This window comes from Pipistrellus hanaki, assembly GCF_964339955.1.
Source record: "Pipistrellus hanaki genome assembly, chromosome: 18".
Taxonomy (NCBI): Eukaryota; Metazoa; Chordata; class Mammalia; order Chiroptera; family Vespertilionidae; genus Pipistrellus; species Pipistrellus hanaki.
In genome coordinates, this window is record NC_140520.1 from 19,893,496 (window position 1) to 19,912,023 (window position 18,528).

General features: G+C 36.8%; 1 protein-coding gene and 1 pseudogene across 9 annotated transcripts in view; both read right to left on the reverse strand.

Annotated features, from left to right (window-relative positions):
• Window positions 1-18,528, reverse strand: part of ABL2 (ABL proto-oncogene 2, non-receptor tyrosine kinase) — a 69,496-nt gene that overhangs the window by 29,222 nt on the left and 21,746 nt on the right. For 4 of the 8 annotated variants that reach the window (XM_084866976.1, XM_084866972.1, XM_084866974.1 and 1 more), the window contains exon 1: window positions 2,794-2,947. The exons of the other annotated variants lie outside the window; for them this stretch is intronic. In XM_084866976.1, coding sequence (XP_084723102.1) covers window positions 2,794-2,905 — 112 coding nt within the window. In that variant the 5' untranslated portion in view covers window positions 2,906-2,947. Of the gene's footprint in view, window positions 1-2,793; window positions 2,948-18,528 lie in introns of those variants that run through there. 8 annotated transcript variants of the gene reach the window in all.
• On the reverse strand, window positions 7,826-9,076 carry LOC311613275 (small ribosomal subunit protein uS10m-like; annotated as a pseudogene). The gene has a single exon. The product of its transcript is annotated as a small ribosomal subunit protein uS10m-like (transcript).

The following is an 18,528-nucleotide window of genomic DNA, read 5'->3' on the forward strand; positions in this document are numbered from 1 at the left end:
ATTTTTCCCACTGAGAGTGGAAAGGAGAAAAAGAGACACAGAAAGAAAAACATCAACATGAGATACATCAGTTGGTTGCCTCCTGTATGCATCCCAACCAGGGCCAGGGATCAAGCCTGCAACCAAGGTACATGCCCTTGACTTAATCAAATCCGGGGCTGTTCAGACCTGCGGGGTGGGGGGGTGGGGAGGGCGCAAAACACTCAATCCCCTGAGCTAAACCGGCTAGGACACATCAGCCAGTTTTTAAAGCATAAATCAGACTGTATTACTCCTCTGCTCAAAATCTTAGATGGCTCCCTGTATCTTACAGTAAAAACCAAAGTCCTAACAAGGGTCTACAAGGCCCTTTACAACTTATCTTACCCAATTCATCTTCCTACTCCTACTCCCCTAAAATGCCCCATTCTGACCACTGGCCTTCCTTGGACTTCCCAGCACTCCCCTGCCTTGGGACCCCTGTACTGGCTTTACCTTCTACCTAAACCATTCTTCCCCAAGATATCCACCACATGACACTTCGCTCAAATATTACTCCCCCAGTGCTCTATTTTTTGATTGTCTTATTTTAAAATACATCTATTCCTGGCAACACTCACGCATTCTCCATATCTCCCTTCCCAATGTATTTCTCTTCAAAGCTCTTAATACCACAAAACATATAATTTACTTTTTATTATATTCATGTGTATTAAGCTAACTCCCTCAACCAGAATACCACTTTTATGAGGACAGAGATTTCTGTCTGCTTTGGTCACTGATAAATTATAAGTACCCGGACTGGTGCATGTATATAAGGGGCTCTCAAAAAAGATGTTGTATAAATGAATCATGTACTCAGAGGATGCTCTGAGAGGACGAAATAGAACACCAAGCTCTGAAGTCGGTAAATGTTTCAGAGAAAAGCATTAAAATTGGATGAGCATGAAATCTGCACGGAAGACAATAGAATGACAGGCTGTCAAAGGGCAAGACATGTCTTTGACACGTAGTCACATGTACTGAAGAGGAACTCCCAACAAGCTCAAAAGAGGATTGTTAAAGGCAAGTCAGCTTCTTAAAAGCCATGTTATTTGACAAAAGGAGAAAAGAGAATGAGACCTACAGCACAATCTTATATAAACTTAAAAGATATACAGGGTTAGGCAAAAGTAAGTACAGTTATGAGTATGTAAAACAGTTTATTCCTGTATTAATTATTAGTTATTATATTTTCCATATGAACAACTATAAACCTACTTTTGCTCATCCTATATTCAGACCAAAGAGTAATGTACATTTCTCAAGTATACAAAATAATAAAAACAGGATAAAAGTAATTTTTGAAGCCAAAGTACTAAAGAACCATAATGGAAAACAATCCTTTTTATTCCCCACTCTCCTTCTCCCCATCTCTGGCTTTATAACCTTTATGATCAAGTCAAAAGATCTTATTTCCTTCCTTCTTCTTCCAACCTCGCCGCCCTCCACCCCCACCCCCTGCCCTGCTCAATCTTTTGTTCTCAGAAAACTAAGGGTCAACTTTCCGTACAATTCGTCTGCACAGGATATCCACAGAAACGCCATCCTACCACGAGCACTAAACAAAGGGAAATTTTTTCAAAGACAAAACAACATCCTGACATTTTCCTAAGGCCAAAGATGAACATTTATTAAATCATAAAGACTTACAGAACTAAATGAGAACAAGGTAAAAAAGACAAAGAAAAAACCCCACAGGAAAAGCAAGTAGTAAATGTTAGAGTGCTATCCAGTGCATCTAGTCTACACCGCTTTCCTCAACAGTTTAAAACAGAAAAACATATACATGATTCAAATGTCCTGCACCCTCCCAAATTCCAGTGTGTAGTCTGGAAATGTCTTACTTTTAAACAATGTGAAGTGACTACTACACATTAGGTACCTTAGATAGTAAGATAGATCTTTTATTAATCATTGTTATAGGGTAGATCACACTTATATGAGACAAAAGACGACTAATTTTCATATATAAAATATAAAACACAGGTAGCAGAAATACATTATGAGTATTAAGAAAAGGTAGTTTTATTACCTTTTTCTACTAATACACTTGCAGGATACAATAAAATAAGGCTAAACATAAAAAATAGCTTATACAAAGTAAATTATCAGGATTAAGCAAGTTAAAATCCAGATTAAGACTCAAACTCAAATTCAGAGATAATTTTAACGTTTAACTGTATTTAAAAACACTTTTCACCAATTAGTCATTCAATTGCTTTTAGCAATTTAATTAGAAGTCTGTCAGGTACAAATTAGAAAAATTAATCTACAAATTTTCAGCTTAGGCATTTCCAAGTATTTTACAAACACTTATATTGCCAGAATTCTACTTTACCAAACTGCATATTCTCCTATAAGCTAATACTTTATAATACCTCTTCAAAATTATTTAAGGTGGTTAGATAAATCATTTAACAATTCTCAAAAAATAGTTTAAGTTCTTCATATCAAGCCACATGTATCTTAAGACCACAAAATACTACATATTACTCATTTATTCTTCTTTTCAGTAAGTACTTATTGAGGTCCTATTGTAAAATACCAGCGCGCGCGCGCACACACACACACACACACACACACACACAAACTAAAATAGAACTCTGAAAATGAATTCCAAAACTATTATCTTACACATTATGTAGTTCTAGCCAAAAGAGCTGGCTAAGAAAAAAGACAATAATAGATACGATTCATTTTTTTTGAGATCTCCATTCACACTTTATTACTGTGCTTATCTACCCTCCCCAAACTATCATCTCCGAATCATACCTGTCAAGGTGGGTAGAGCAGTTTCTGAGGCCTCACTGCACAGGCAGCAAAGCAACGTGTCCTGATCTCTGCCATAACTATCAGGTGGAAGGAGAACTGTTCCCAGGACCATTTCTCTGCCCAGAAAGCACGAAAGTTAAACTGTTCAATGTCATGAGGAAGTCTTAGAATTCCACTCTGACAAGTAATACCACATGCATGTGACACTGAGTCATACCCAGTGGCCAGAGGGAACCAATAGAAGTGTAAGAATTTATAAATGCCCAAGTAAGTTGGTGATAACCTAAAGGAAAATATTTAGCCATTAGCAAAATATTGAGTCAGAATAGTTACTTCAAAACCACAGGAACTCTTTTGGAAAAAAACAAACAAACACAAAAACAAATAAGTAAGAGCCCACACATATGGGTAGCAAGTAATAAAATATATAGGGACTAATATATATAGATGGGATTTCATTCATAATGGATGATGAAGTTTTCCTTGGAGAAAATCTGTTTATAATAAAACACCAATTACACTTTTTAAAAACAGGAAACGCCTAAGGAGACATCTTTTGCATCACTTAAATTAGTTCAAGAAACCACAAATCCAAAGCCAAAGGAATAGTTACAATCTGATTCATAAACACAGAATCCCAGAAATTACTCCTTTCACTAACATTGTGACTCTATCCTATATAACATCCAAAATAATAAAACCATAATATGCAAATCAACCAAAAGGGAGAACAACCAGTCACTATGACACACACTGACCACCAGGGGGCAGATGCTCAATTCAGGAGCTGCCCCCTGGTGGTCAGTGTGCTCCCCCAGGGGGAGCTCTGCTCAGCCAGAAGCCGGGCTCACAGCTAGCGAGCTCAGCAGTGATGGTGGGAGCCTCTCCACCTCTGCTGCAGGCAGGCAGTAAGGAGTGAGGGGTCCCAGACTGCAAGAGCCCTGGACTGGGAGAGGGATGTCTGACTGCTGGCTTAGGCCCAATCCCTGGGGCCTAAGTAGCTTAAAGGTTTAAAAACATGGCATAATAGTGTTGAAAACTTTTCAGTGCTAAAACTTTTAAAAGCCAAAGCCTAATCTTTGATATATAGGAACAAAGTTAAATAAAATTTAAGAATATGAAAATAAGACTATCTTATGAGAATTAAACTAGTAACACCAACAAATAACAAATGAATTTACTGGTATAATCTACAAAAATAATACTAGAATGTTTGTAACTATACAGCTGAAAACACTCAATGATTTGATATTTTATTAAGCACCTATTATGAGCCAGGTTCCAGATCAATAAAGGTAACAAGGTAAAATGATAGGATAGCAGGATTGAAATAAGCTTCAATAAAGCTGAAACAAATTATAATGTAACCTTAGAGGAAGAATGACTTTGATGGCAGTAATTATTTGTTTAAACAAAGCTTATACTTTTAATAAAATTAACCTTTATAAAACTAGTTCTGTTAACATAAATGACTTATGATTATCTCAGTTAATGACTCAGAATTTCAAATACTAGGTTGAATTTTTCCTTCCTTAGAATATATATATATGGAAAAGAAACTCCGTAATCTATGTTCTATACATATCTACATAGATTGTATGGATTCTAGAGCATATGATGTATTATTTAATTAGTAAATCTATTTAAATTACCAATAACTAATAGTTACATTTTTCAAACACTTTATTGCCCAGCTGGAGTAAAGAGGTGATTAGATAAACAAAATGTGGTATATAGATACAATGGAATGTTACTAAACCATAAAAAGAAATTATTTTTTTTATAGAAGCTGCAACATAGAGGGGCCTTGAAAACATTATGCTGGGAGAACCAAGATGGTGGTGTAGGTAAAAGCCAGTAATTGCCCCCTCTCACAACCACACCAAAATTACAACTAAAATAGCCCTAGCCAGTTTGGCTCAGTGGATAGAGCATTGGCCTGTGAACTGAAGGGTCCCGGGTTCAATTCCAGTCAAGGTCACATGCCTAACTTGCAGGCTTGATCCCAACAGTGGGGCGTGCAGGAGGCAGCCAATCAATGATTCTCTCTTATCATTGATGTTTCTCTCTCTCTCCCTTTCCTTCCTCTCTGAAAGATAAATTACAATTAAAATACAGAACCATCATCATTCAGAGTGGCCTGAAAAGCTGGCTGAATGAAGTCCTACAACTAGAGAAGTAAAGAAGAAAGCACACTGAGACTGGTAGAAGGGGTAGAGGCACAAAACAGGCTGGTCTGACATCCACGTGAGGTGTGTTTTTAATCCGAAGGGATTCTCCGCTGCAGAGGCCTCCCGTGAGAAAGAAGCAAGGGGCCCCAACCCCACACCAGACCCCTGCGCTGGGGAGAGAAGTCCCTGTAACTTCAGGCTGTAAAAACCAGTGGGGATTGTGGCTGAGTGAAACAGAGGCTGGAGACTCAAGCAGTCCCTCTTAAAGGGCCAGCACACAGACTTATACAGTCCCCTTCCCTCTGAGCTCCAGCACTGGGGAGTATCACTGGGGAAACCAGACACATACAGGGAAGAACTGGATTGTCTGGCACCCGGGCAGGAACTCAAGGTGGCTTTCTCCCAAATGGATGTGCTCAGAAGGGTCATTGTTTCTGTACCGGAACCTCACCCCCTTGCAGAGCTGACTGGCAGGCATTTCTGAGTTTCCATCAGCATGGCTCACACTTTTCGCTCCACCCTGGTGATTCCTCAAAACCCCGCCCTACCCAACTTGCAGCCTCACCCAAGCTTTTGCAATGGCTTTTCCATATAGATAGCCTATTGTGGCTCAGGCTTCAGACTTTCCTAAAATCTCTTAAACAAGCAGCAGCTAGCATCAGTATATCCCATACCTATCAATATGAGGCCAAAGATCCAGCACGAGCACCAGTCTGCCTTACTTCACAACTTGGCCTGGCCTGGGCATTGCCAAGCCCAATACAAATAACATGGGCTTCACTTCTGCAGATCGCTGGGTGACTCCTGCCAGGTGGTCCCAGGCAGTGGCTGACTGTGCATCTCCCGGGAGGCCCCAGAGCCAGTGCATCCGGTGGACAGCTTCAGAGCATACCAGATTATAACTCTACATGTCCACAAGCGACACACCCCAGAGGCAGGATCTAGGACAAGCCTTGAAGTACTCCCACATTAAGAGATCAAACAGAAAGAAGAAACCCCCAATTTTTTCCTCTATTTAGCATTACCTCATTAGGGCAAATTTTCAAATCAAAGACTCATAATACATATTTCCAAACCACTTTCCAAAAAATTTTATCTCTTTATACTCATCAACTATGCAAGAATGCTCACTCCAGAATGGTGCTTATCTTTTTAATTTTAAAGACAAACAGCAGTTACTTGTTTAAATTTGTAACTCACTGCTAGTAAGGTAGAACACTTCCCATTTATTTTGTTAACTATATTTCAATTTACTTCTAGTAAGATAGAACACTTCCCATTTATTTTGCTAACTATATTTCAATTTATTTCTAGTAAGGTGGAACACTTCCCATTTATTGTGTTGTTTATATTTCCCATTTTGCAAGTTGTCAGAAGTACGGGCAGTAAATAAAAATCAACAAATAGGAAATTATAAAATATAACTTCATGTTTCTCCTATCTCTGGATATAAGAAAAAATTTTGATTCTTCCTATTGTAGGCCCTACATTTCAAATACCTCACAAATGGAGCTTTTATAACAGGTAAACTAACCCACAACAGATCATCCCTTTTTCATATCAGCACTCGAGAGAGCACTGCAGAGAGGTGGGCACAAACCACTTCAGGATCTAATGATAGATCTTAAAATACATTCAGCTCCATTATTACTGAGATGAAGAAACAAAGCTGGTGTCAGAACCAGATGATCTCTGAGGTGGCAGCTGCCATGTCCCTGCCTGTTAGAACCCTTGCTGCTCACCCTCCAAACACAGCAGCTGGCTAGAATTCTAAGAAGAAAGGAGAGCATCATTATGATACTTTACTCTCAGCATTCACCACTTTACCTTTCCTTTTGTGAGTTCAAAGCTTTAGGAACAAATACTGGCCCCTCATTACAAAAAGATCCCTAAAGTTAGAAACACTGTTGTAGAGAAATAGAAGAGATGCCATTATAGCTTTTTATTTTTTAAGTATTTTATATATATATATATATATATATATATATATATATATATATATATATTTGATTTAAGAAAAAGAGGGAAGGAGGGAGGGAGGAGGAGTGGAGAGAGGGGTAGAGGGAGGGAGGGAGGGAGGAAAGAAGGGGGAGGGGGAGAGAGAGAGAGAGAGAGAGAGAGAGAGAGAGAGAGAGAGAGAGAGAGAGAGAAACATCAATGATGAGAATCATTTATCGGCTGCTTCCTTCACGCCCCCTACAGGGGATCGAGCTTGCAACCTGGGCATGTGCCCTGACGGGGAATTGAATGGTGACCTTCTGGTTCCTAGATTGATGCTAAACCACCAAGCCATGCCAGCTGGACCGGTTTTATTTTGTGACAGGAATCTCAAGAGTTATTAAATTAGCAATCCTTTTTACTAATCGTTATTTATTAGCAAAGCACTTTGCTGGGTTTTATTGGAGAGGCATAATGATTCTGTACTTGTAGAAACTTCATCTTATTAGAGGAAGAAAGACAAAACAGGAAGTAATAATTATAATAAATACCTATTAAGTGCCTTAGTTTAGTACAACAGTTGCTGTTTTAGGCAAAGGAAAAGATTAATCAGAAATGGTGAGAGGTCAGATCCAAGGAGAATCTAAGAACCTGGACTACCATTTGAAAGATAATACAGGAATTAAATAGACAAAGGGAGATACCAAGCATAATAGTGATTAAAATGCCACTTTGATTGTTGGGTGATACACTCAAATTGAGAGTGCATCCAAGCTAAGAAGAAAGGCCATTAACTACAATTACTAACTGACCTAAAGAGAATTAATCTTGCAATATTTTAGAGCCTCTTCAGTTGCTTTTTTTTAGTGGTCAAAATGGTTTACTCATATTGATAAAATCAGAACCAAAATGATGACACGTAAAAAGACAGATAAAGTGGTTCTTTCACTACAGTCCATTGTATCCTTAATGCCCCATCCCCTGCTGCCCATGATCAGGACATGTGGACTCAACAGAGGACCATCTCAACTGCAGCACTCTCCACTTCAGTCCACATGACTGGCCCACCTCATTCAAAACCTCCACAACTAGTCTGAGACTTTATGGCCAGCTTTCTTCCTTTTCCTCTGTTATCTCTTCCCAGATTGGCTCCTTGATGTGTTCTGGTAACTGTTCTAATTTTGTCTTTGTAATTTCCATGACAACTCCTTCAGGTAAGTTTCACTGAATGTATTCCAAGTAGACATTTGCTGTACTTCCAGTTAGATGGTTTAGCTCTAAGCATCTGTAAAGTGTTCTCAGTTTATACTGAACTCTGTGCTTCTTGAAAATATGCACTGATTTGAGAAGAGTAAATCGCTCTATTTACCTTGTAGGTTCATGTATAATACTTCAATAGAGATACCAAATTCTTTAGCAGCAAGTACTACACATTATTCATAACTGTCCAACACAGCCTTATCATGCATGGCCTTTTACTAAAACTGACAGGCGCTTATACAATGTGTCTGGTTCATCAGAAAGGTTATCGCAGGCTTGGTCAAATTCTTGGGAACATCAACATGTAGGTTTGAAAACTGTATCCACTTCATACTGGAACTGAGAAGAAAGCCACCATTTTAGGGTGTATTGCTCTTAGAACAGTTTACAGAAAAGTCCCTCGAACCATCCATTTTACATCATTACTGTGCCTCATAACTCAACAATCCAGCTTTTCCAAATCCTTTATTGTCAGTTCCCCCTAGTGGATCAATACTTGTAGTTGTAGGAAACATGGTACTATGGTGCTATATATATTTAATTTGCCATCTGTTTTTCCTTTAAGCTTTCCTGCCAGAAACACAGGCACAAGGTCCCGAGCGCACTTCACGCTACCACGTTGCCATGTCCCAGGATCCTTCAGTAGCTTATTTTTAACTAGAGGCCCAGTGCATGAAATTCGGGCACAGGTAGGGTCCCTTGGCCTGGCCAACAATTATAGCCAATTAAAGGCTTTCTGACTGCCAACTGGGGCCTCCCCTCCCTGGCAGCTGGCTGATGCCTGCTGACCTGGGCCTCTCTTTCCCAGCTGTGGGCTGCTGACCAGGGCCTCCCTTCCCCGGCAGCCAGCGGGGTCTTCTTTTGTTCCGTGCCGCCCTCTGGTGGTCAGTACATGTCATAGCAAGTGAACTGTCTCCTGGTCAAACTCCCATGGGGATAATTTGCATATTAGGCTTTTAGTAGTATTTATATAGATTCTACACCTCTGACTTATTTTAGCCATACAAATCTTCAACTTGAGCCCAATAAATTTATCCTTACCTTTTAATGGATTTAGCACCCCTTTTAGATTATACAGAAAGAACTGAAGTTTTCAGTTATAATGTTAAGGTCTACACTAAGCATTTTGCATGCATATAATCTCATTTAAGGACTCGACTCCATAATGCACTTAACCATTTTTTCCCGTTTTACAAATGAAAATTGTCCACTTAGATATTTAAATAATTTAACCAATGATACCACACTTTTTGAATGGCAGAGTTTAAAGCTGCTAAATAAAGATTTATTGGATTTAAGAAAAGTGTGTACTAACTTTAGGAATCATAATACTACTCTGAGAATTAAATTTAACTTAAACTAATCTAAATAATTTTAATTTACTGATTTTAATTCAAATTTTCCCTAACAAAAGAAATTAAATCCAAAAGGATGAGATTTTGTAGAGTAGCACTGAGCTTTGGAGGGTCACGAACCACTGTAAATAAGTTGTCACTCTGGCTGAGACTGTGTATTCCATACCCATCCAAAACCTCCAAACACAGGGCTCATTTGCTCCTGTTAGAGTGGGGGCTTTCTCTAATTACAAAACCACAGATACCAACATATTTAGGACTCAAAGTCTTCCTACTGCTATGTTATCATTTATAATATCATTATCTACAGCCCGGAGAACTAATATACAAATGCTCAGAAATATTAAGTAACTTAATGAGTTGGTAAAGCCAGGATTTAAAACCCTAGGTCTTGTCTCACACCAAAGCCTATGCTCCTTTCACTAGTTCAGGCTGCCTCCCTTACTCAAGAGAGTAGTACAAAAACACTGAGGAAAGTCTCTTCATCCTTCTGCAAAAGAATGTGAAGAGAGCCAGACTCCCCAAGTGGAATGACCTTGATCCATCTGTTCATACATAGGATAATATTGAAAATCAAACTAAGAAACTAATCAGAATGTTAAATATGTGCTTACCAACCAGTCCATTCATCATAGGACTGGAAATTTAATCATGTACTCCCTGCAGCTGAGTAATCACACATTTTTCCAGAGTTAATGCACAATGACTCAGAGTTTTAAAAATTTGTATAGGTCATGCCAGAACTTAGAATGCATCTTAACAAATAATCTTTTCTCTAATTAACTGTACAACTTTCATCTCTTCTTTGAGCAATCTTATTTAGATCCAAACAAAATAGACTGTCTTTCCTTTTGATTTCTCCTCCAAGGATGAGCAGACAAAAGTCTTTCCTTAGTATATGACTCACCTCACGAACATCTCACACACAAAAAATAATGTATATGTGGGTATGCAGTAGGAGATATTTCTTACAGTTCTAAAGGTTCTCTAACCTTACCCTTCAGGATGCATGTCACTGTCCTGCAAATAACTTAGCAACATAACAATCCTTTCATGTGATGCTAAAAATCAAAAGGCTGGTTTTTCCTGTTTCAGACCCATGGAGCTAGTATTACAGTATCTATGAAGTGACATGTCCATGTGTATATATACTACACTCTCTATACTTGAGTCCTGGCTATAAGCTCTTTCCTGCTGGCTCAACTCACATATTTCCAATTGACTTAACTAAGGGAAACAAAGACCTTATTCATTACCCTTATTTCAGAGACCGCTGGCTATCCAAAGCAACAGAATTCTCCCTACAGCGCAAGTGTTAGAGGTAATAAGAAAAAACCACACTTCAAATTACAAAATTCTTTTGGTTAAAGTTCATATTAATACACATTTTTGTTCAAATAATCTATAAAAAAAACTTCAGCATTCAATCCGTTACTTCATTACTGAATCCTCTATTTCTCTCCAGCTTAAAACTATCACTGAAATTGCAAAATTACTGAAAATTTTAATGATATATCTTAGTTAATAAAACTCTATATTAAAGTTATTTTTACTATATCTGTCAGTATCAAACTGTGAATACACAGAACTATAAGTACTATGTGAATACTATATATTCACATGACTATGTGTACTATGTCTCATAGTAAAGTTCGCCATTAGCACTGGCCTAATTTATGATGTGGGGTAAAAATCACGGGACAGAAAAAAAATTAGATGGAGACTAGAAGAATAGTTTAAAGGGTGTACAGCAACCCCATGTAGTTAATTAGCTCCATTTTGGATATATTAAGCTTAAGAAACCTATTATATATCCAAAAAGAAGATGTGGCATTAGCAGCTGAATTTAAGAGTCTAAATTCAGAGAAGTTTTGACCAGAGACATAAATTTGGAAATCATCAACAACAAATATTTAAGGCCCTAAGACTGGACGAGCTTGTCCTCTGTCTGTGTAGAATTGTAGATAAATAAAAGTTTAAAAGAAAGACAGGAAAGAGAATGTACTAATAGATTATTCCACAAATTTGAATTCCAATTAAAAGTCCTGGGTAGCTACATTTTTTTTATACTTGGCTAACACAGACTAACAGAATGATATTAATCTCTCAAATAATCTGGACTAAATTAATGTATTTAGATACAGGCTTCTCTGAAGCTGCTTGTATTGATGCAAATCATTTCTTATACAAATACTCTTATGCACCATTCCTATATATATCAAAACACTACTTAAATTGAATACGAGGCTTTTAGAACATATATCAGTATATACCTAATTAACATATTAGATGTATATAATTAGTACATATCTAATTATTTCTCATAAAAACCTGTCAGGTAAATAACTTAATCTAAGATCATACAGATTTGCTCCAATTTCCTTCATCTGCCCTATATACTATATCTACACTAATAAAAGAGTAACATGCTAATTGACCGTACCTTTGCAATGCCCACCAGCCAATCAGGAGTGAGTTTGCAAATCAACCCAACAAAGATGTTGGGTTAATTTGCATACACAGGCGCCAAGTGGCTGAGGGCTAGGCAAGATGCTTGCATCGTCACCATGGCGATGACACAGGTGTTGTACACCACCCCTGCCGCTCAAGGCCTCTGGGCAGAGTGGGAAGGCACAAAGGTGGCTCCAGGCCAGAGGGAAAAGGTGGCTCTGGCCAGAGCAAAGGTAATGCTGGCAGCCAGGGGAAGGAAGGTGCATTCTTGCACAAATCTTCCTGCATCAAGTCTCTAGTTTTATGATAAAAATTCATCTCTGAAAGATAATACTGAGATGCAAGTCTTCTTAAAATATTTAAATTATATTAATAATAAAACAAATATATACCTTATATGACAACTTTTCAAGCTTAATCATTTAAATCCAGGTTCCCTCAACTGTGACACTACTGACATTTGACTTAAGTAATTCTTTGTTCTGGGGAGTTGCTCTGTGCACTGTAGTATTGTTAGCAGCACTCTTAGCCTCTACCCATTAAATGCAAATAGCACCTTATCCCCAACTGTGATGACCAAAAATGTCTCAAAGGTTGTCAAATGTCCTCTGGAGAGCAAATTGCCCCCAGTTGAGAATAGCCTGTTTAATCTTTACAACAAACCTACGATATATAGAGCTTTGAAAGTCATAACTGAGTGGTACTCAAGCCTGTTTTTATACTTTGAATACAGTGTTCGTTCCTCTACAACAGATCTGCTTCCTTTTATATGCCCCCAGCCCATAACCCACACTAAGAAAAATATGTGCTTGCATACAAACATGTACATTATGAAATAGAATTGTAAAGCATATTTTTACTACATATGATGCATTCTTATGTTTCCTTTCCTTTCCCTCTCTATCTTCTCAATTCCTGGTGGCTTCCCAATGAATTCATTTCACAACCAGAAACTGTAAAACTACTAAGGCAATAAAATGTGTCCAACTGTTGTATTAGTGTTCTAATATGTTTTACAAAGTTTTCAGCATCAACAGATAGTACAGGAAAGTGTTCTGATTAATCTAGTCAGACCCAAATGGCCCAAACCTTCTCAGATTTTGGTGCTCTGCTAAAAACCCCCAAACTGAATGATTCCCTAAAGTGGGTTCTCCAACACCAGTATACACACGAATCACCTGAAGCACCTGTTAAACACATTACAGGGCCTCACCCCATGTTTTTTATTCAGTTGACCTAGAGTGGTAACCAAGAATTTGTATTTCTCATCTCACTCAAAGGTGATACTGATGCTACTGGTCTAGTAATCAAACTTTCAAACCATTGCCTAGAATGTCCTTAGAAATGGGGAAAATGAATTACAAAAAGAGAACACTTTTTAAAGAGAAGAATATGATCGGCTATATAACCCAAATCAAGACAAGAGTTAATATATTTTTAAATGCTTATAAAGACTTATCATGTGCCATACTATTTTGAGTAACAAGTTAAGCCAGTATTTCCCAAAGTGTATTCCATAAAATAGGTTAGTACATGTCACAGGCCAAGTATTCCATAGTTAAATAAAATGGGAAAATGCTGAATAAAACCCTACAACAAAGAATATAACATCTAACTTATTAGAATCATTGATATAGTCATGTTCAGAGTAGCCCTCCAAAAAGTAGGTACAGCATGAACATACCTCGGATTTCTTTTCTCCGAGTCTCTTTCCACTGAGCATCGACAGACTAGTATTTCAGGGAATGCCCCTGGAATGAACCTACTTGATTGTGATGGATTAAAAAAAAAAATTTTTTTTACATATTGTTATATTCTATTTGCTAATATGAAACACATAGACACAGACAACAATATGGTGGTTACCAGAGGGAAGGTAGATGGGGGAAGTTTAAGGGGACTAAATATATGGTGACAGAAGATGACTTGACTTTGGGTGGCAGGTACACAAAGCGGTTTACAGATGATGTATCACAGAAATGTACACTTGAAATCTATATAATATTATTAACCAATGTCATCCCAATAAATTTAATTTTAAAAAGTCATGCCATAAGTATATCATCACAGAACACTAAATTTTAGCAATACCTACAAATGAGAATTTGCAGCTTCACTTCAGAACCTGAAATTTCTACGTTTAATTTATAAGCACTGTTCTGTTCAGAACTGTGACACAAGTTTAGAGGAAACTAAAATCCTTCCTAAACAGATAAAATTTGTGGAATTCAGCATTCCAAGATCTTTGCATCTTAGCAGGAATACATCAGTGGCTATGCTGTTCTGGCAAAAGATAATAAAATATCTAAGGGATGAAAGGAATGTGCCAGTCCTCTTTTCCTCAGGGAATTCCCAGTCAATGAGACTAGCACCTGGTACAATGACTTCAATACAAGTTCAGAACTGACATTCCTACAGAGGGACTCACAAAAAAACCTCGATCATTCCTAAAGATCTATAATGCAATCCTCTGTAATCCAAGCAGTCAGCTGTTTCACTGACTCTATGGAAGCATGCAACAACTGCACACATACACATGTTTCTGGGCATGGAATGTATGTGAATGTGTGTGCACGTAAACAAAATACCCCAATCTATAGGAAATTCTAAAATGCCTAACTCTCAATAATTCATCATGTATTAACTATTCAAATATTATTTATTCAAATAAAACACCCACCTTGTGCCAAGCACTATGTAACAAGCACCAGGGATATATTAGTAAACTGAAAAAAATGAAATCTGGTCCTTGTGTATTACCTCCAGTGTAGACACGCAAGTCATTTTTATTATATGAACCATCTGAAATAGGTAAAAGTGAAAGGCGATTAATATTAGACAGCAAACTACATAGTATATTCTGAAAATTGAAAAAAAGAATTAGTATGGCACCAGGGTTTCTGTTTGTTTTTTGTGTGGAGGGTGTGTGTGCATGAAATGAAGTGCTAAGGAAGTTAAAGTAGAAGATATAGCAAGGACCAGATCTTGGAGAAATTCAGATTTATCTTGTTGGCAATCAGAAGGCATTACAGAGCAGTAACAACTTCAAGAGAAGTTTGGTTTTTCCCCCCAGACAAATAAGTACGTATTTTGAATTTTCCAATTATAGGGAAGGGAATAGGTAAATGGAAAATATGTACAATACACACTAAGTCACAAAGATAATAGTTAAATAGAGCTTCTCTAGTTGCAATAAAACAACATATTCATTTATCAATTCTTTTCCGAAGGAATTCAGTGAGCTTCCTGCATAATATTAATAATTGGCATTTGTATTAAACTTTACTATTTACAAATCATTTTAACATACACTGCTAACATTCACACTGTTCTATAAAATTAAAGATTGAGAACATAAATTAATTTTTAAAAATGCCGCTTTTCTAATATTCAAATTATATATAATTGAGAGAATGTGACCAATATACTCAATGGCTGAAAATAGTTCAACCTAGTTCTCTCTGGCTCAACAATATCTCTTTTCCGCCCTAAGTCCACTACCAGAGTTTAGGCCATTTTTATTCTTCACCTAGGCTTTTGCAATGGTCACCTCATTGGTCTCTTACTGTACAATACACATTAGGTCACGGAGATAATCATTAAATAAAGCTTCTCTAGTTGCAACATATTCTCTTATATTCAACATATTCACTTATCAACTCATCATCAATCTAATATTAAATAAAAATGATTTTTTTTCTAGAACACAAGAAAACCTGACTACATCCCTACTTTGATTAAAATATTCCAATAATTTTCCCAGAGCACTGAAATTAAAATCTCATATTCCTCACATGGTATAAAACACCTGACCTCTCACCCTAAACTCTGGGCATACTCAACTCTATAGTTCCCCAAACCCTTTTATTTTCCCAAATATTGTTCTTCCAGCCCCAAGTATTTTCTGCCCATTGTCCCCACCCCTACTTTGCCTGGCTAACTCCTCTACCTCAGATCTCTATTTTGCTGTCTTATTCTATTACATATCATCCACATTATATATCATTAAATGTCTCATTAAAAATGCACAGGATAGGTTGAATTATTGTTCCCAATTTTTTAGTTTCTCCATATTATAGCTTACAGATCCACATGCTTGACCAAAATAATCTGGAGTTACCCACCCCTAAGAACGGGCACGTACATTTTCCTGCCCCATGGATACTGGTCGTGGCCATGTGACTTTCTCCACCAGTGTGGGCAATATGCCAATTTTGAATTGGAGATTTAACAGGCTTTGTGTGGTGGTTTCTCCTCCTCCTTATGGTATTTGAATAATCAATAAAATACAATATTAGGATAAATTCTATGAGGGAAGTGAAAAAGAAATATAAATCCAAAGAAAAATAGGAATAATTTACAACTTCTAGCTGTTAACAAAGAGCCTGTTCATGTAATTTTAAAATAGATAATGGGATGATAAATCACTGTGGTATTTAGATTCCTGGACACATTTTGTTAAATGATATGATACTTTAACTTAAAAATATCACTAAACACACTGAAAATATATAACTTACAATGATTTGAACTTGTGTTGAAAAAGTTTTCATATATCACCTAAAAAATATGCAAGAGAATAGACAGCCATTTTATTTTAATGTATAAATTCTATGAATTTTAATACATGTATAGATACATATAGTCACCACCTGTTTGTAAAAGAAACAAAAACGATAAATCTCTCTCATACTATCCTCCTTATAGTAACATCCTGCATTCTTGTCTCACCTAGGCCTTTTAGAAGTTCTTTTAAAAAGAAATATATATGAACAAAAAAGTTGGAAAAATCATTGTTATATTACACTAACTAGCATGACTTACTAGTTCAGTTGAGGCTTCAAATTTTCAGCCACATTTATATAATATGAATACTGCCAAAAATATCCCATAAGCCACGTGTCAAACACAAGGCCCGCGGGCCAAATCCAGCCCGCCAGGCCTTGCAATGTGGCCCGCACCGCGCTGTCATCACTGCACTCCGCTGTCAGTTTATGACATTGTCAGTTTATGACTGTTCAGTAAACCATTTGGCCCGCGATTTAGGCTGGATTTTAGATTTTGGCCCCTTCTCTGATTGAGTTCGACACCCCTACCATAAGCAATGGCAAAATCTACTCTGTGAACCAAGTAATATATTCAAGTCAATAAACACTGAATTGATTAATGTATTTATTGACTCAGTCCTTTGCAGCCAATACTTTGTTTCTCCACAATATTCATAGAAAATCATATAGGCTAATTTCATCTGAAAACTATCTTTAAATAGATTTGCTTGGTTATACATTAAAAAATCTCCAAGTTAAAATTTCTCCCATTTTTTGCTTGCCTTAATTATTGAGAAAGTTGACTTAATATCACTTCTAAAGACCAATTCCAAATGAAAATTATCCAAGTATACCAGACAATTTTACTAACCTTTTAAAACAAAGAACATAAACTCCTTTGCACACAAAGGTTTTAGCCAGTCTTTCTCAAAACACCAAGCTTACCACCACTAGGAGAGGCATCAAAAGTCAAAAACAAGGGATTTAAATAAACAGTTATGGAAAAGGGAAGGAAAGTCAAATATAGAAAATAACCTAAAGTGGTTCTCATTGAATTATTTAAGAACATAGTTTTAATCCTATAAAACTCTATAGAAAACCCTAGTAACAAAAGTGGATGACTTTAGTGATAAAGACTAGTGGAACTTTAAGATAACATTGCTATAGGAGGAGCTAGGGCTTAATTGTTAAGAACCCTATACCCAAGAACCCTACAGGAAGAACTCTGTTTATCATAAAGCTCTACGGTTCCAGCTTCTCCTTCCCTGAACTTCCTTTTCCCATCCATTAATACCCCTCATCCTGGCATGCAGGCCAGAGTGTGGATGTGGCTTGCCAAATTTGCATGCACTAAGTTGCAACCCTTTCTTTTTCCCAAATCCTTTCAGGTCAACACCTAATCAATATTATTCTTTTCTTTATACTAGTCATGAAGACCAAACATTAAATAATGCCTTTCTCTCTAAAAAACATCAAAACAACAAAAAGAATAACAACAACAACAACAAAAACCACAATACAAATTCCTAACATAATTGTAATTGAGAATAACAAAGAAATAGAAAGTGGGAACTTAAATCATCTATATTAGATGATTTAACAGCAAAACCATCCTGTTAGTACAGTCCAAAATGGGGTGTGGTATTAAAAGAACAAGATTTATCATCCAAGAAAATTTGAAGCCTCAAATATATACTGTTATATTAGTATGAATTAATAAAAACAGAAACCCTCAATCATTCAAAAATTTTGAACTATTCTGTTTAAGGGACTATAGATCTACTGTATTTAAAAAATTATTGAATTGGAGAGACATTGGTTAATAAAAGTATATAGATTTCAAGTATACGATTCTATAACATCAGTATATTGTATTGTGTGATCACCATCCAAAGTCAAGTATCTTTCATCAACATTTACGCCCCAGCTACCTTCTTCTACCTTCTCCCCATCTGTAACCAATGTTAGTTAAATTTGATGATTTTATTTTTGTTTATTTATTTATTTTAATAT